Source organism: Aricia agestis, chromosome 9 (assembly GCF_905147365.1).
Source record: "Aricia agestis chromosome 9, ilAriAges1.1, whole genome shotgun sequence".
Lineage (NCBI taxonomy): Eukaryota > Metazoa > Arthropoda > Insecta > Lepidoptera > Lycaenidae > Aricia > Aricia agestis.
In genome coordinates, this window is record NC_056414.1 from 4,513,088 (window position 1) to 4,533,099 (window position 20,012).

Consider the following 20,012-nt stretch of genomic DNA (forward strand, 5'->3'; position numbering starts at 1 on the left):
CTTATAAAATATATTGGTGAATTGAAAAGGACTAAAATAGTCAGATTTTGTTGGAACCGTACTGTGCTTCGAGCAATTTTCGTGGTGTGCGTAGGATGTAGTGTAGTATTACGAGTGACGTTAGTGTTGTTTATCTGTGTGCCCATACCTAGGCGTGCGAGGCGCGCCGTAGCCCGTGCGGGGGTCGTGGTTTCTCGGTCGCTGGAGCATGCACGTTTGACGTTTCTGCATTTGCCAGTGATCTGTAGTGCGCGCGGAGCGCGTGTTGTATTCTCGTGATATTTTATAGGTGACGGTAACCGATACACGACTCCAGAGCCGGCTTCAAAATGTCAAGTAAGTACTGCACTGTCTCAATATTTATCGTAATGTTAATTATCTACATAAAATGTCATGTTTTTAGTAAATAAATGAGATTTTTGTTAATATTATTTTTGATTGAATCTGAAGGTACTTGAATAAAGATGTTATTTTAAAGTTTTCGAATTATTATTCCATTATTTATGTGACTCGTCCATGCATATAGGTATTTAAAATGTTGGAATATTGGCTAAAACATTGTCAAACGTTATTTATATTTTATATTGCCTGGAAACTATAAGTATTTCTAGATGAGTTTCTCCAGCAGCGTAGATTGAAAATTGGATAGTAAGGATAGTTTCTCACTCATGGCCGTTATTGAAAATTCAATTGCGTCTAAAATATATATATTATGTAGTCCAGCTTTTTACGTAAGCATTGTAGTCCAACATTACTTTGAACATATTAAATTTAAAAATAATGATACGAGCTCAGAAACCAGTAGCTATGGAAGACAATTCAGCAATGACCTTCAGAGTCATTTTATATTTGTCTCCTATTAAGTCAATAAGCCAGATGATGTTCAGATCTGTTGCTGTTATGAATTAGCTCTAAATTCGCATTATCAACACAACTTACGTTATCAGATTAAATTCAGCATGATTGTAAACACCCTGCTATCAGTCGTGGTCTATTATACACAACGACTATCATTAACTCATTATCGTGCGTTTTGCTCGCATTGATCTTGACCATACCGTTTTAATCATTCCAACGAATATTTTTAGAACTGTGGAGATAATTCAAAATTCGATACACAACTTCAAAGTCTGCAGATGTAAATTCTTCATTGCTGTATAATGTATATCGGTGCAATGCTGAATTTATTATCTTGCTCCCGTCACTTAGATGCAATTTTATATTTATTTTTCCTTCTGACTACAAAATCTGATGTTAGTGGGGATAATATCTAGACTCTTGCATATAAGTTAAGTTTCTTTTTCCATTTCTATTTTAAGCATTTCAATTTTACTGGCTGCAGACAAAAACTCTAGTCAACTACATACGCGAACCTGCAGGCTGCATGCATTACTAAATGTCCTCGAAATAATAGAGTAACTTATCAATAACAGCGTTAAATATAAGTTTTGGTTGCATGGGAGTTTGCTAGACAATCCAAATAAAAAGTCAAGTAGCAAAGTACAAAATGTTTCCTTTGTTGATACAAATGATGTTGATAATGAGGACATTCAACCATCATCTGAGGGGACACTTTTTGTATTATATAAGAATGATTTTGCCTACCATTAAGAATTAGAATCCCATCATTAATGATTTTTAAATGAAATATTAGATACTAGACTAGATGACGTCCGCAACTCCGTTGCGCCAAAACTCGTTTATCGCGCGGGAACCGTACATTTTTCCGGGAAAAAAAGTAACCTATGTCCTTTCTCGGGACTCGAGGTAGCTCCATGCCCAGCAAAATCGGTTGAGCAGTTTGGGCGTGAAGAGGTAACAGACAGACAGACAGACACACTTTCGCATTTATAATATTAGTATGGAAGTATGGACATAACAATAACGTTTCTTAATATAGATTGGCATTAAAATATGCCATGCTCCAAGAACTGTATCCGAATCTTAATTGTTCTTGTGCAACGTAAATTAAACAAGCTTTATGAGTAAGCGGTTATTGTAACTTGTGGTTTTGTGTTGGATACATGAAACGGGCAAGGGTTTTGCTTGACCTGATTGTGGCATAATATAATATTCCTTCCTAAACTGTTACACATCTTAATTTAAAATCTAAATTGGTAATAATTGCAGTAGTTGATACGGATTAATTTCAATGAATTTAATTGTAATTTATTCTCTGGTCATTAAAATTTTTATTCGAAGTTCGGTCAAACAGCTAGTAAATAATAATTTAACTATTTAACCACTGTATTTCGATTATTGGATCGATTCTTTTTATTTAAAATGGGTATCATGATGCACTTTTTGAATGTCGAACGAAGAAACTACGTTGCCAATATGGGAAATATATTGTAAATTTAGTTCGTGTCGAACTAAAAAATTCTTACAACTCTACAGAAGTTCAGAGATACTTATACAAAAAAAAAACATTTTAATGTAGAAGTTACTTTATCAGACTACCGTTGATTATTATTTATAGTACAGTATTTAATGAAGGTGAAATCATACAATACATATTTTATGGTGTTATGGCCCATGGTAGCTTAGAGCAAAAACGAGTTGTCAGCGGTGACGCGAAAGTAAATTACACTTGCATATTGGTAAATACTGGACCAGTGTCTAGAAAGTTGATGAAGTTAGGTGATAGAGGCCAAAAGCTTGAAATTGCTTATAGACTATAGTCCGTTTAGAGTTATTTTCCTTTGTCGAGATTCAAGACCTTTATGTCTTGTGATATACCTATCCTCATAGAAGCTCCGAGGTAGAATTGCTCTAAAATCTAAATTCTAAACGAACTGTAGCAGAAACGCAAACATTTTCCTGAAGCCATATTTACAATGCCGTCTAGTGCATAATTTAACTACTTTTAATTAGACTTCCAGTCTCGTACATTGGCTTAATTTGATAAATGTCATAATCGAATAACAGATCACAATCTTGTAATCCGCTTGGCTTCATTGCGTGCAGCTTTGAAAAAAAAACATTAGAAAACCTGACAGTAATTTTGCGCATACTCATGCAAACTGCTTAATTAACGACTGGAAAACAAGAGATAGTAAAAAATGGTTTAACGACTACGTGCCATTTATTACCAAATAGAAATTTACTACTAACAGAAATCGAAGTGACTTGGGGGACGATGGCGAGGGATACAACTGCATCGCATAAATCTATTAAATTTGTAAAAAATCATGGCCAAAGTATAGGAGCTGGACTCGACTTTTATTTTTGATGTCCCAAAATAAACTATAGTTAGATTTGTTTGTTCTTATGCTCTAAACATAATTCCGTTTGAGAATTATGTCTAAATAGCCACGGGTTTTTACAATAATTAATAACGTTTACAATTATTTTGAGGTTAGACTTAAGAACTACTTTTTTCCCGACTGCGGTGTCGCCTACAAGACGTGTATATTCGGCGATCTCGTTTCTAATTATTTTAATTTTTCCTAAAGTAAGTATAACCCAAAAAATAGAACGAATGCGAATGATCGCCGGCTGTCAGAACATAGGAAAGACAACAACGAAACTAAAATATATTGATCTTTTTTGTGGCTATTTAAAGACACATTTCTAATGTTTTTCGATGCCTTAAAATATTAGGGAATTTTTGCTACCAATGGCATATTGGGACGCCACCGCCCACATTTTATCATCTGGTACGATTTGGCCATTGTTCTTTAAATTATTGGAATTTTTGCCGCCGATATTGCGATTTGCGATAGGTACGAATTCGCATTTGTGTGTGCGACTTGGGAGCCCTAGCTTTACAAGTACTCATACAAAGCTGTATGTTCATCGGAACGAATCAATTCCTTTATTTAGTTTGCCGGTAGAGTGGTCTCGGTTCATCCCGCCAGACTGGCCGCACCTAAATAGAAACTGCAGTGCAGGGACATTGCTCCCTGAGCCTGGTCCTGCGATGCTCTTGTCTGCCTCGTTGGGCTATGCAAGTTGGTATTCGACTTATCTATTTTCGTCCTACCAGTCTGACATCACGGTACCCAACAGAACATCCTGATAGTTAAATTTTATGTTCGAACCTTGAGATTGGTAAATAGCATTAAAAATTAGCCGTTTGCATTTGGCAAACATGTTTGTTTAGATTAAATTGATTATGATAACAGTATTGATGTTGCACATGGTTATTCATAAGCTCTTAGATAATATAAGCTAAATAAGCAACGTGTTTAGCGTAATATCTTATCTTATGGAATTTAAAAATGATATAAAGCTAGAAATATTGCCCAGCTATTTCTTTTCACAGCAGAGAACAATGTGCACTTAGTATTGAATTTCAACACGTTTTCCAATAATAGTGTGTTGAAGATAGTCAAAACAAATCACAAAGAATACGAAATGGATTGGCAGCGCATGTTAGCACCGCGTTGAAAGATTGATAGTGAGTTTAATCGCGAATTGCATACTCTAGTCCCAGTACAAATATCTGGCTATCCAGTAGTTTTATTTTAACATTTATTTGTGTCGCGCTATTTCGGACAACACGCACATTTCAGCTCAATAATTTCAAACAATTCAAACGTAACGGCAACATTGTCATTTAATAGTAGGCTGTAAAGTTATGTTTCACAATTTTTGTTACTTTCCCTGCATTGGAAGACAAAAAATTAATCGTCCATAAAAACTGACGCAAGCTTATTCCGTGCTGCCCCTATCGTGTTAAAGCAAAGGAAATTGGTCGTTACTTATTTTATCATCATTGTAATCGTTATCTAACAACGGTCGTCTTACAACTTATTTGTCTTCTAAAATGCTGGTAATTTTTTTTCATCTATTTCTTGTAGTTGCTAAATTGTTTTAAGACATGTATTTCAAGAGCTTGTTACTTCTGAGACCTGAAAATTTTGTAACGTTCTAACTTCTAAATGATCTGCAGATGATATTATACTCATTTATCATTATACTTACTCGAAACGAAAACAGACTTGCATTTGGTACATCGACTATAGGAGAAGATTCACTTAAATATACTCCACTCGGGCTATCTTGTCGCTAGCGGTCATTGACTCCCTCTCAAAAACTTATCATTTTCCATATAAAACCACGATTGGCAATATCTGACACTTCATTGTCAATCGCGGTTTATATGAAAAATGACAAGTTTTTGACAGGGAGTCAACGACCGCTAGCGACAAGTTAGCCCGAGTGGAGTATAGGCAGTATTCAAATAGAATCTCATAAAAGGTCATATTTATTTCATTGATCGTTGCACGTGGTCAATATTAGTCAACAACAGTGACAGTGCAGCAAGTACACCGACTACTGACTAGACAACGTAGATATAGCCCACGTGCTATTGTATATTTAGTACTTTGTATACCTACGCCATGTTTCTTATTGCGCACTTCCTAAATTTCTACGACGAATGCAGCTATAAAATGTGATTTTGTTCTAATATCTAGCAATTTGCATATATTTTGTTTGTTTTACGCCTTTGGCATACAACTGTTATTAATATTGGAAATTAGAATGTTCGTCTATAAATAGGTGCGTCTATCGTCATCTACTCCTACAGTGTACACAAGAAAATAAACTCTAGCGTATTGTTTATTACAGTTTATCACATTATTACATAATAATACATTGCGATAAATCAAGTTCCTTCTATTTATTTGTTATCAGATAAATTACTTTTACTTGCTGCTATTTCTGTTTCAATTTCTTTTTACTTTTATTAATCAAGTCAATAATATTATTGTTATTGATCAGAATCGTTTGTATTCCAAAAGACAAATACTAAAATTACTGCTCCCTAGGTTTCCAAATAGATTCCCCGTTACTTACCCCTAGACGACGTCTTAACTCATCACATCCATACTTCCATAAGAATATTATTCTGTCTATTACCTCATCACGCCCGAACCACTGAACCGAATTTGATGAAATTTGGCATGGAGACACAATTGAGTCCCGTAAAAGGACATTGTATAGAATACATTTTATTCCGGAAAAAATACACGTTCCCCGCGCGATAAATGGATTTTGGTGCAACGGAGTTTCGGGCCTCATCTAGCTCAAAATATTATTCTTCTTGATCTTTAATGTGTACCTTCTTTTTTAACAGATCGAGCATGGGTAACGTTGGCGACGAACGACTCGTACGGTCTAGGAGCTCTGGTGTTGGCGCACTCTCTCCGTCGTGCCGGCTCGGCTGTCCCTGCCGTGGTACTCATCACGCCCTCCGTTACTGATGCTATGAGGTACTTAATTTAAAAACATTTTTAATTTACTTGCGTTAGGAAGAGATTCATCAGCGCAAGATCCAATGATGCAATTTGCGAATAATAGTTGTAGTTAGTACCTAATTCTTTTATTACCAGCTACCACAGTTTGTTAAGAACGCATCGTCGGTCAATGTAGACATTTCACTGATGACGCTATCTCTTATCGCGAATAGATTGTAAGTACTACTAATCTGTTGCAGTGGAACCCTAGTGATGATGATCGTTTGGTGTTGTAACACGTCGTAACTCGCAACGCAATATTGTTTAGGCAAGATACTTTTATATTCCCTGGCGTCTCGATGGATCTGTTGTTTAATCTTGTCGGAGAATTTCCTTAAGGCCAAGACAACGTTTGTAATGTCTCAGTGATGGACACTGATTGACTTGGATGATCATGTTTCTACTTTCAAAACAGGAAGGACCAACACACCGCGTAGATAATGCAGGAACATTTCCTACCAGCTGCGGTACATTTGGGTATGACACACATTTGACGTCAGAAGATAAATCTTTTAGTAAAATTTAATTCCAGTCCTCCAAACCTACACTCTGACGTCCCCGGACAAGTGTCTGCGTCTGTTTTTGCGGAAGTGTTGCGCAATCGCAAATCTCGTACATCTTTCTAAACTGATCGGACGTTACGATTTTATGTCCCCTTTTAATGATGAGCAGATGCAATAACATTCATTGGCATTGGGAAATAAACTTGACACGATTTTCGGAAATGGCCAAGGCCTGATTTTTTACACTTGTTACGAGCCCAAATCAAATCATGGATAGTTTTTCGAGAGGAACTTCAATTCAAGCCTTAACTTACGAAATATTTTTTGCCGCATAACGTTTCATGAAAACAGAACCTACAACGGATTGGAGACTTTGTTTCACAGGGTTTCTTTTGAAGGGTTTCACCGAATACCCATTTTGATGACCAGTGTAACTACATGTACTTATGTAGGTACTTACTAAAAGCTCCCTTAATGTAGAAAACCCATAGAAATCTGCAGAAATAACACTTCGCACAATTCATTTTTAGGGTTCCGTAGTAACTACTTGATATAACATCGCTCTGTCTGTCCGTCCATCCGTCCGTCAGTTACCTAATATACGAGCTTTTAAGAAGCCAAGATCAGATGGAAGAAACTGAAATTGCTTAGTCGAAGTTTTAAATTGTCATTACTTGGAAATCTTCATTTTGTTGTATCCAACAGGGAGCGTCTCGGCGCCGTCTTCGCTGAGGTGATAACAGTAGACGTGTTGGACTCCGGAGACGCGGCGCACCTGGCCCTCCTGCAGCGGCCGGAACTTGGCATCACCTTCACCAAACTGCACTGCTGGAACCTCACGCAGTATGAGAAATGCGTGTTCCTCGATGCTGATACTTTGGTATGTACCATCGAGGAAATTGATTACTAGGCAGTTGACGGAACTACGTTATTTTGTCGGGTCATGTCAATTCAATGTTAGCTGTAATCTGTCGGATGGGTTTGACTTAACGCGACCAAATAACGGTCCAACATCTGCCTAGGAATCAACTTCTCTGATAGTGCTTTTTGTGGAACTAGAACTAATAGATGCGCCTTGTATTGCCGTTTTGATTATATGGTATCTGTATTTTTTTCTTTTGACTAAACGTACTATTTTCAGATATTATGTTAACTAAAATTGTAATCATTACCAGCACAGTTTTATTATCAGCTCATATTATCGATTGGTGTTCGGTACTACACTTTAGCCGCAATATACTAGCCCGATGCAGCTGTATACTAGCCCGACCGCATCATTCCAGTTATTTTCGGAAATGAATTCAGAAAATGAGATCCTTCTAATTCTCATGTAAATTCAAAATTTGGATATCGAATCTTGTATTCGAATATTTTCTATTAACTATTTTCCAAAGAAATGTCTGAGAATCTCAGTACCAAAATTATTATAGTTACGTCCGCATCCGTATGATGAAATTGGTTTGATTTGATGGGACAATCAAGTTTTTTGACCTAAAAGTTAAGTCGAACTACCTTTCTTACCGCCGTACTCAGAGACATTTAATTACGATTAACCTTCAATTTAATGAAGAGTTTGACAGATAATGTATGGAGCTTATGTCAATTTTTTTTATTTATTACAATTAAGTAATTATTGTTCCACTCTGAGTGCGGCAGTTAGATACCTAAAATTAAATTTGCCCTATGGCATTAAGTCCGCCATTGTACATTGTGCATAAAGTGTTAAATAAATAAATAATAAATAAATAAATTTAGGTACTACTCAAATTACAGTTGACACGCACTGAATCCTTGCTGATTTAATTATACTAGTTAAGGCTAGAAACGCGTCAAGTGTGAAGTGTCTAATATATGCATTAAATTTCCTCATAGCTCTTATAAAATATAATAATTACTATTAAGTACTTATTTAGTTATTTCTAGTTTATTATTATTATTTGTAATGGTTTAAGGCTATCCAGGTATTTTAGTTTCACCTTAAACGATGTTTATACTTAATTAAGTAGTAAGTAAGTATAGTTTCTAACAAGAAAATGATGCATTATTATATTATCCATATTAACAAAGGTTAAAAGTGTATAACTTAAAATATATTTATTTTTAAATGGGATTGTTATTATTTTTAGGCATCTAATGATAGATAGCCTGATAACTGTTATCTAACTCACGCAAAAACCGCTTAAGTCTGAACCATAAAATTAATATACCTAGCGGAATAGAGCAATAATCTCGAGCTGTCAAACGAAACCGAAATTGATTTACGTCTGTGTGTAAAAAAATTGTTTACGTATACACTTACACAATCATCTTTCTAAGAGATTAAATTGTCAACGTGCTGACAAGTGCCGACTGGACGTCAAACAGGAAAAATAACTTTTTTCCACCCCGCATTGTTACTGATAGGGACATATTATATCGCTTGCTCAGGCCTTTGTTTCTCTATTCCGCTAGGTATAATATTATGTATTAACTTTATGGTCTCAACTAATGTTGATGGGGATGAAGATGCTTTTAGTCCTGACATAGGAAAGGACATAATAATTCAAGACTTATTACGACCAATCACAAATGTCATGTTTTTATTGTTGTTAAAGATTCCTGCGCTGAAGAAGTAGGACATGTAAATTCTAAATAGTCTTATCGTCTTTAATTGTAACAAAAGTTTTGTTCTTCATTATAGTTTAAAGTAGGCGATGTTTGATGACAGACGCTGGTGAATATTACACGACTGATCCCAAAACCGTGGCCTATATGTTTACTGAGATTTTTGGACAAACTCCAAATCGCCAAAATACTTTTCTTCTGCGAATTTTTATTGAATGTGAAACTATTACGTAGTTCCAAATTTAATTAATTTCTACTTCAAAGAAAGTACATAAGTATTTATAGTGTTAGCTTTTATATTAAAACTATTGTATCGAGCAATTTCACTAGCTTATCACAGCCTGTGTTATTTTTAACGCCCTTTTTTACTTCCCTTGTTTACTTTTATCTACCTTTCGGTACATAAAAATAAACAAGGGAAGTAAAAATCCAAGTTCAAAGGAAAGAAAAACTTTCGAGGGCTGAAAATTAAAATAGTAAAAAAACTTTAAATAGTACTTGATACAATATTCGAAAATTCAAGAAAGGAAGACGATTGAAAACGGACTATTATAGACAAAGGCGCTCCCCCTATGAAGATGCCGTAATTTACCATTTTTAGAGCTTTATTAACTCATATTTTAAAGCTACAAAATTATAATAAAAATACAGCAATAATCTTCTGTATATTAACGTTCCTTTCATATTTAATAATTTCCTATTTTTGTTTTTTATACTTACTCATGATATTTAATGTTTTTATTGAAACACCAATTACGTAAGTTACTTCAAGATTCGCCAATCGCCAGAGTAGAAAAAAGACTTGTTATTTACCCAAACAACCACATTTGTGACGTAAATTGAAGATAAATTAAATAAAAACAAAAAAGAAATAAATAATAAATCCTCGATATATTCTTTCTGAGATAATATTTCTAGTAGAGTAATATTTATTTATGAATGAGATTACGAAACTTTCACTGCTTTCAAGTTTATTTACTTAATTTTAAAGAACGGCTACAGCCGGCATGAATTAAATGGCGCGATATTATCATAGGTTAATGTGTCAGTAGCATCGATAAAAACTCACGATAAATTCGGTGTTCACGTGTTCCAGGCCGTGCAATGCAAAACTATATTAGTGATCTGAGCTTATCAATACAATAATATTTTCACAACAATCTAAAAGTTCTGAAATTCTAGAATTTGTTTCTTAGATAATAAATGTAGAGGTAGGGAGGAAGAGAAAGGATCGTATTAAGAGGATTGTGGACGTGTGGTATCTGAGTATCCTTTGAAGATAAATGTTTTTAAGTCGCCCCCGATGCCATATAAAACCACGAGTCTCGGCCTGAAACTTCAATAAAAACAGCGGTTAAAGTACAGCTCGCTGTTTCTGTCAACAAAACAGTAAAATATAAATTGAATACTAATTCGCACGAGAAAATTGATATCTGCAGATAAAATGTATTGGAATTAATGTGTACTGTAAAAAAATATAGCAAAGGAAATGCTTTTACTGTTTCATTACTTACAGAAATATTTTTTCAGATTTCAGATTATGAATCTGAAGAAGATAATTTTTCAGATACATTTATCTTAAGTCGTAACTTTTCGAGGGACTAGGAAATTAAGGAATATAAACTGAGACAAAATTAACACAATATTATGACGTGATGAGCGTCATAACCATACAAAACTTTTAACATAGAATTTTTAACATTGTCCAAAAAAATCACATGTACTTTTTATATTTTTTTTTCGTTAAAATAGGGTATTTTAAGAATATAAATTAAATAATTTTGAAATTCATTGGCTAGTTTTTTCTCAATAATTTTTTAAAATTTCGCTCTGACGTCATCATCGGCGGCCAATAATTGACCTTGAGTATGTTTTAAATTTCATTTCAATCTTATTTATAATGGCTGGTTCGTCAAATGCAAGTTCTCATTAAGTGAAAGCTGATACGAGAAGCGAAAAGTTCGAAACGTAATGTTGGTCGAATTTATTGCTAATTTAACGCCATTGAAGGTCAAACTAAGGTTAAACATATTTGTTCAAAAATATAAGTAACTAATGTGTATTTTTTTCGTTTATATACAGAAAAACGATCACTGACCTTATTCCTCGAAATGTTTTTGTAATGAGCAAAATAAAAAAAAATGGACAATCCCCATTTCTGTCTTTCTGATGTAGCAATAATTACAGTCAGCAAACCAAACCAACTCTCGTACTAGGTATCTTCCGTATACTAAAAACAATTCTTACATTGCAAACAATTTAATTTTATTACAGATTGTCCAGAACTGTGATGAGCTTTTCGACCGTGAAGAGCTCTCCGCGGCCCCCGACGTGGGCTGGCCCGACTGCTTCAACTCCGGAGTGTTCGTGTTCAGACCATCCGCAGAAACGTTCAGCAACATCATCAAATTCGCCCAGGAACGCGGAAGCTTTGATGGTAAGGGTCTACGTGAAAATTCCCAAAAATATCTAAGCCTTTCGAGGTCATGTTATGTTGATAGCCTAATTTTCCAGTTCCTGACATCGAGAAAATATTTGAAGGAACTTAAGTTTTTTCGTAATCTTAGGGCCTTATCACACTGGCGATTAGAGAGCGATTTGAAAGCGACGCGACTGCGCAGCGCACACGCCGTGATGACGCCGCGATTGCGCGGCGTGCACGCAGCTTGCCTTCGGCGTTTTGGACACTCAGCAGCAAAATGGATTTTGATGTCACTCCCTAGACTAGTCTACTATATATAATAAGAATCTTTGTAGACGTGTGTACAAAATGGCGTCCACGCCACGCCGCGACGACGCTGCGCTGTCGCGACGTGCACGCCGCGCAATCGCGGCGTGTGCGCTGCGCAGTCGCGTCGCTTTCAAATCGCTCTCTAATCGCCAGTGTGATAAGGCACTTAGAATTAACATAATAACCATATTCTAGGTGGTGATCAAGGTCTCCTGAACTTATATTTCTCGGACTGGGCTCACGGTGATATCAACAAACATCTGCCCTTCCTCTACAATGTAACATCAGCAGCGTTCTACTCCTATCTGCCTGCGTTGAAACAGTGAGTAAAGATTTTTCATTTAAAAATATAAAATTATAAGCAAACTTTGTCTGGAATCTGGTGCGTTAGAAGAGTCACTTGGCATTATCTTTGTTTACATGAGAATGATAAAATTAAAGTTTAAGGGCCTGTTTTACCACTTCCTGATAGGTGCCGAATAGGCTATCCACCACTTATCTTGACATATGAAGTATGGAGAATCTGTCAAAAAAGCTATGAATAGCCTATTCGGCACTTTAACAGAAAGTGGTGAAACAGGCCGATAGTGTCTAAGGGGCGATTTCACCAAAGAAATGGAACGCGTTCAAAGCACTCTGAACCGGTTCAAAACGTATAAACGCGATCATAACATCGAAATGCATTTCACCAGCATAAACTGAACGCGTTCAACGCAAATCCGAGTTTTATCTTCTGAACGCCCAAAGTCCGAAGTTTAACGTTATAAAACCCGTTCAAGCCCTGTCATGGCGGAACTAAAAACATAGACAAAATAAATGTCAAGATGACAGTTTTGACACATGCGTTTGTTAGTTTATGTATTGTTTCTTGCTATTTTGTAGTTAAATTAACTTGAAAATAGGTACTTTAAAATGATGAAAACATGTAAAATAATCGCGTGACGTCACGTAAACTTAGATTTAATAATCGCGATCAAAAGAAGAAACAAATCGAGATTTACGTCGCAGCATGAACGCGTTCAATGGGAACTAAGTTTTATAAAACTAAGTTTTATGTGTGTTTGGTGAAATCCCACCTAAGAATTATTTCATATTCCTTAATCATATGATAATGGAAGGCTCTGTTATTAATGCTTGATTTGTATCTAGAAATCTCTTTCGTTGCTCTCGTTGATACTATAGATATTTACGTCGATTTACAGGTATGGTAGGGATCTCAAGATTATCCACTTCATCGGCGCCTCCAAACCCTGGCTTCAACATTACAACTGGCGGACCCACACCGTCGATGCTCCGGACCATCTGCGCGAGTTCCTTCAACTGTGGTGGAGCCTCTTCACCTCTGAAGTCCACACTAAGCTAGACTCCGCCATGGTGAGTGAATTGGCATTTTGAGTTGAGATGTTGTGTAATGATTTACTGAACCTAATCAATGTATTGGAATTTCTGTATTAAAATAATCACAGTCGAAATCCACAAATTGAAAGTTGTTTGATTAGAATTATTATTGGATAACGTGTGGTTTTGACAATATTGACAATATTATTATTGAACATTACGGATATCGATTACTGTAACTCTATCGACCGTATCGTTCTTTGGTTTCGCGTCGCCGCAAATTCTCAATGCGTTCTCACTTAGGTTCAGTAAGTCTAGCCATTTGCACTGTCCTATCGTCCCACCTACTCAAAATGTTTTCTCAGCCATCCCAGGAAGAAAGTGAGGTGAGAACTTGGCGTACTATTTGTTAAAGAATCTTATTTTAATTGTTTACCTTTTTCGTTGTAAATAATTTTCATATTATAAATTTGTAGAAATTTGTTAGTATTTCCCCAATTTCTCCTAAAGCATTTATTCCTTTAAGCTTTTGCAAATTTTAATTTTATGCAACTTTTTTTTTTAAATAAGTATAGATTTTTCTCCAAAATACTAACATTTTCTAACGTGTATATTTTTATATGTCGCTTTGCAGTTCGCACGGTTTTTAACTAAAGTAACTAGTTGGGTTAGTGGAATGGTGTTGGTATTTTGGTGAAATAATCACCGCTATGTAAATAAACATACAGTCTTTGCCCATAATTTGAATTATATTTAAAACAACTATCGCCAAAATTTTTGATTTTACCTAGTTTATTAAGATTTATTAGACACAAATATTAACTGTATGTTTATTTATATGAGTTTTGTTTGATTAATAATATTTTGCTTGAATAAAGCTTGTGCACCAATTAGATCTTAGACTTATTTAGTGTATGAAGCTTTTTTCAAGTGCACCTTTGCATGCTTACTACTTATCACTTCGTGCAATAGGTCGAAGCGGAGGAACAAACTCCGCTAGATTACCACCATGAGCCAGAATATCTAGAAGAAGAGTATATAGATCAAGATTTAAACACTGGTCATTACGAAGCCACGCTCAATCCTCTATCCGAATTTCATTGGCATCATCCAGACAAACAAATACAGTTTCCCTCAGAAGATGAACCCATTGTTGATATGACTGAATATCATGACCCCTGGGATACCTACAGGGGACATATACCCCCGATGTCTAATAATGCAGAACAAGAAGTGCCGCAAATGGATTACCATGAAGTCAGAAAATATGCATGGGAATATATGCCTCCTGTTCATAAAGATAATCATAGTCATAATGCACCACAAATTGAAAGTCCTTTCAGAGAACAGACGTATCATGAAACTCATCACTCTAGCCAGGCATATGATACTACAAGTTCGCAGGTAGAAAGATACAGTAATAATGAATACCGACCTGAAATTCGACAAGAAGTTCAAAGTAATCATCAACAGCACTTCAAACAATATCATGCAGAAAAAGCAAATTACCATCATCATGAACCACAGAAGCCATATCATAATCAAGAAAGTTATCCCAGTAACTCACAGTATACTGATAGAATAAGCCATTTAAATAGTAATACTAATCAAACTCCTAGTCAAATAACGCATAGTGCAAATAATATTCATAAAAACCTAACAACTTTCAGTGAAAGTTATTCTCAGTCAAATAAGGTTAGTAATAATAAGGTTGAAGAAATTGTAATATTTAATAACAATCAAGAACCAATTCATAAGTTTACGCCGTATGTGTATTCTGTGCATTTAGATTATACAACAAATGATTGCGAACATCAAATGAACGGCTATATCTCGGATGATGAATGCGATATGTATGAAGAAATACTGCCTAGACATCCATATGATGGTTTTTACTTACGACACCAAAACACAATTGACTCCAGGGGGAGAAAAATTTGTTCGCACGAAATACATTACGCACCCCATTCTCCGTCTCCGACGCCACCTAGTCCAGAAGTGTTCGAAGACGCACTAGATTTTCCTGAAGAGATAAATGAAAGAAATGGGGAAAATCACGTAAGTGTATCATAATATATCGGGTAAAATGGGATATCATTTCAGATTCAGGCGATCATTTGTGCGATAATGTAAAATGAAAAATAATACAGGTGAATTGTAGTAACGAAATATTGTACATAGTAGATGCTAATACGCTTGTAGTGCATGATATAGCACGCACCTCTTAACATTTGTTTAGTGTTTTGTTTTCATTACTCATTCTTTTTCAGTAACATCGTTGCGTCCTTGAGCATTGGCTTCACCCACAGTTAAGTTTGTAATGTTTCAGACGGGAGTGGCGGGTCATCTGGCGCGCATCGGTGAAGATTTGCAGAGCGAAGCGATTGATGAGCTATCTCGCCGTCAAGGTTGGGAAGCTGGCAACATTGACTACATGGGTGCTGACTCTTTTGACAAAATTTGGGCAAAAATATCTCAGACCCTTAGTCAAGGACCTAGTTCACCGCCAAAACAGCAGTCTCCTCCGCTTGCTCAGCCATCTGTTGGAGGTAAAGATGCTAGTCCATTAAAAGAATCTCCTCCTGCACCTGCATCAGCCCCAAAAGATTTACCTAAAGAAGAACCCCAGCCGGTGCCAGTTGAAACAAGTACTGAAAAATCGACACCGACTGAACCCCTCCCCGCATCCAAAGATACAGAACAAAAAGTGGATGTAATCCCAAGTGAACCAGTCGAACCTGTTACTAAGGAACTGGCCCAACCTGAGTCCCTTCCTGTTCAAATCAAAACAGATGCTACGACTCTAGCCACAGAAGAAACGAGTCCACAAACTCTTGAAAGAAACACGGAAGTGAAAGCACCTTCTGAAGCATGCGTTCCTAATCCAACTGAGCAATCAGTCCCATTACCTATCGAACCAGAAAAAGTAGAGACGCAACCACAAGACCTTGCGAAAGCACCAGAAGCAGAACCTAAGACTCTGCCTTCAGAATCCCTTCCAAAACCAGTCGAAGCCGAATCCAAAACGTCTCCTACAGAAGATAAGCCTGCCGAGGTTGAGAAAAAAGAATTACCTTCAGAAACTATTCCTGCACCTGTTGAAGCAGTCGATAAGGCACTGCCTGCAGAAGTCGCTCCAACTCCTGTCGAATCAGAACCTAAAGCAAAACAAGATATAGTCCCTCCTAAAACAACCGAAGCAGATGCTATGGAACAAATTCCTGTCCCTGAACCAACTAAAACAGAAGTTGCTACCAGTGAAGAAAAGACTGAAACAGTTTCTGATATTCCAGTATCAGGTTTAGAAGCGCTAAAATTAGACGACAAAGCAGGTGCATCTGATAGTCCACTCCTAGCTACTACACCCTCGAAAGATGAAGCCCCTGCAGCGCCGGCAGCAAAATGTGAGTAACAAGAGAACTTCGTGAATTGGAAAGCTTTGCATTCTGAATCTCACCGAGTTCATTGTGCAATTTTCATATTCTTTTACTAATATTATTACAACTGTGTCTTTTGCGGAATGATCTGAGGATACGCGCCCGTTTACTTCCGTAAAGAACACAGTTTTTCTCTTTTGTGCAGTTTGTGTTTTTGGTTTTATGTTAATTTATGAGAATTTAAGTTTCAAAATTCGTTATTATTTCACCCAGCTACCGAGGAAGCAGCCAAAGAGACGCGCCTTTGATAGAACAGGTAATAATAAGACTTGGACCCAAAACAACGCCCATTATTAAAATTTCTATCCTATTAAATTTCTTGTCTATCATTATCGCCTATTAAGATTAGGTACACTAAGGTTGAGTTGTGTCCAAGTGGACAGGGCTCTCAAACAAGATCTCAAGTCTTCATTCACGATCAAATTCTCATCTTCCATGCAATAAACAGTTTGCTGAAAGGACTATCGCGTTGCATTTTGGAGGATAGTTCCAGTTTAAAATTGCAGTTGTTCTTAATTGTGTTTTCTTTGCTTCTTATTCTTAATTTGTAACCATTGCAAGGAGAGTAAGAAAATGTATAAGTATAATTAGAGTCGGAACTTGGAACCTTACAATTTTTCTTATGTAATTCTACTGAACAAATACTCATCAGTGAAAGACGCGATTTAACTCCTGTATCCCCGTAATATTAATATTTTGAAATGTGATGCGAGTACTTTCCTTGCAATGAACAGAAAGCGTCATTTTCAGCGTAGTAACCTCTAATTCTGGTGTTATTTCTGGTCCTCTACTTTTGGTAACAATAATTTCCATGTGGTTTGACGCTCTCTGTTTCGTGAATCTAATCCGACTACTAACCTTCCTGCATCGTTTCAACTGACCCACGCGCTTCGTTTTCCTTGGTTTTCCAGGCCCTAACCGAGCTTGCTCTCTAATGTGACACTACTAACGCCAGCTAACCGAAAGAGAGAATAAAGGGATTGTTGTGTAGCGGAGGAGCGGCGCAAGTTGGAGAAGCTGCAGCTGCACCCCCCCGCCGCCGCTGACCCCCTCCCCACCCCGGACAGCGAGCTCGAGGACGCGGCGTCGCTCGCCCAGTCCATCATTGCCATCGAGCTGCGAACTACCGTCACCTCCCCCTCACCCACCACGGAACCCTCGCCCAAGGCCACGCCCGAGCCTAGGAACCTCCTCGTCGAGGGGCCCGAGGTGCCCACGCCCCCGGTCGGAGCCGTCTCCCTCAGCCAGATCGGGATCAAGCCCAAATCGAAGCCGACCACGGCGGCCCAAATAGAGTCATCAGTCTCCAAGGTCGAGGTTCAGACTCCGCCCACGCCGACGGAGGATCCCAAGAAGAAGCTAGTGAAAAAGGTGGTGAAGAAAGAGGCGGCCCCGAGCGGCGAGGCCCCCGTGCCCCCGCCGCGTAAAAAAGAAAAGAAGCCGAAAGATAAATAAACTCGCGTCCGTCCTTAACGTTCCTTCTGTGCCATATTAACCTTACCAAACTATGTACTGTGCTTATGTGTATCGGCGTAACTCACTATTTTAAGATTATCACTTTATTGTACTGTTGAAAAGATTTATACGATGAAATATTTTATACAATTAGATATTTATTTCGATGTTATTTAATCTGTGTGATGTATTTGGTTTTATAAATTGATGTATTTTACCAAAGGCATGAGACATAATATGTAACAACTTTGTATTAAATTATATTTTAAATTACTATTTTGTGTTTTTATTTTATTTACCACAAATGGGTAGCCACTGAGCGAGCAGCCGCATGAGGCAAATTTTGTGACTAATCTACCTACACATAGCTGATAGCTCAGTCAACAAAGTAGATGTAGAATACGTGAGCGGGAACGTAAGCAATTTCTGCAGAAACTTATTCAGGGTGGCAACGCACATGTAGCACCCCTGGTGCTGCAGACGTCGCATAGGCATTGTGGTAACCATTTTACATCAGGTAGACCATACTCTTGTTTGCCAGCTTAGTTATTTGTATAAAAAACATCATGAATCATCGGGAATGAGCTGACCCCTCAAGAGTGAGGGTGGAAAAATGAAGGTAATATCTTGACGCCAAGAACAATAGACGACTTACCAGCATCTGAGGCTTTACTAAGAATAAAATTTTGTCGCTGCAAACAGAATTAGAAAGGAATAGGTACCTACATATTGAAAATAAAGTTTTTTTTTTAATTTTTACATTTCCTGAGCGTGTAGTTCGAAAACGGATGAGAATTTGGAAAAAGTGTATAGAATCTAATTTATAGAGAATTTAATAAGCTTGAATGTCGTCATAGAATATTTTTTGCTACAACGCATAGTTTTTTTAGTTATTAACAAAAAACCAAAAATGTTGACCTTTGTCGCCATCTCCTCCCTCCAGCTCACCTCCTAGACCTCAGGACTTTTAGTATGTTTTGTGCCTGATCACCCTGATTATGTTCCAGTAGAAATCGCTTAGGTTCCCGCTCACACACTCTATACCCTCTTTTGAGTCATTCGTTAACCGGACTAACAGCTGCATTTCTGATTAGCTGAGCAGGTACACATTCCGGGCGTTTTGAAGATCTGAATATTGACTATAGTCACAGAATAGATAATAGTACAAGTACTATAGTCTATATTTATTTAAGTACACGAGTAAGTACAGGACTACTGGTAGATATAATTATACCAATACCATCGAAGAAATTGATTTATAGGCAGTTGACGGACCTAAGTCATTTGGTTAGATAAAATAATATGTCAGTTCAATGTTGGTTGTGAACTGTCGGCTGGGAATGCCGTATGTCATATTTAAGTCATAACTCATAATGCGACCAAATTACGCAGGTCCCCCATATGCCTATGAATCAACTTACATAGTCTAAAAAATAAAGAAAGCTCGAGAGTCGAGGCACGAGGCATAGAGAAATTATATTTGTCCATGCTCGAGGGAAGAATGATGTTTGCTACTTGCTAAACTGTGAAAGTAAGTATTACTATAAGTACTGTGAAATTGTGAACTAAAAACACAGAAATGGATATAGTTAGAACTGCCATGTGTATGTACTTCGCGTGCCATCGCGTTCCTAAACGTTGTATAATGTCAAAATTTTGAAAGTCTGTTCTTTAGTCTGCGCTCCACCGTAATCGGAAT

The 20,012-nt window shown here is 37.0% G+C and overlaps 1 protein-coding gene across 9 annotated transcripts; it reads left to right on the forward strand.

Moving 5' to 3' along the window:
• Positions 1-138: 138 nt before the first annotated feature.
• Positions 139-18,587, forward strand: LOC121730058 (glycogenin-2-like). Of its 9 annotated transcripts, XM_042118853.1 has the most exons (11): positions 139-336; positions 6,086-6,221; positions 7,454-7,628; positions 11,627-11,789; positions 12,279-12,405; positions 13,286-13,457; positions 14,394-15,479; positions 15,751-15,970; positions 16,715-16,825; positions 17,072-17,114; positions 17,770-17,819. In XM_042118853.1, exons 1-10 carry the CDS (start codon positions 330-332, stop codon positions 17,104-17,106), a joined length of 2,232 nt encoding a protein of 743 aa, XP_041974787.1. In that variant the 5' UTR covers positions 139-329; the 3' UTR covers positions 17,107-17,114; positions 17,770-17,819. The 9 variants fall into 9 exon arrangements, with proteins under 9 accessions (XP_041974787.1, XP_041974788.1, XP_041974784.1 ...); XM_042118854.1 differs by lacking the exon at positions 17,072-17,114; XM_042118850.1 differs by lacking the exons at positions 17,072-17,114; positions 17,770-17,819 and adding an exon at positions 17,850-18,587 and having other exon boundaries at positions 141-336.
• The last annotated feature ends 1,425 nt before the right edge of the window (positions 18,588-20,012 follow it).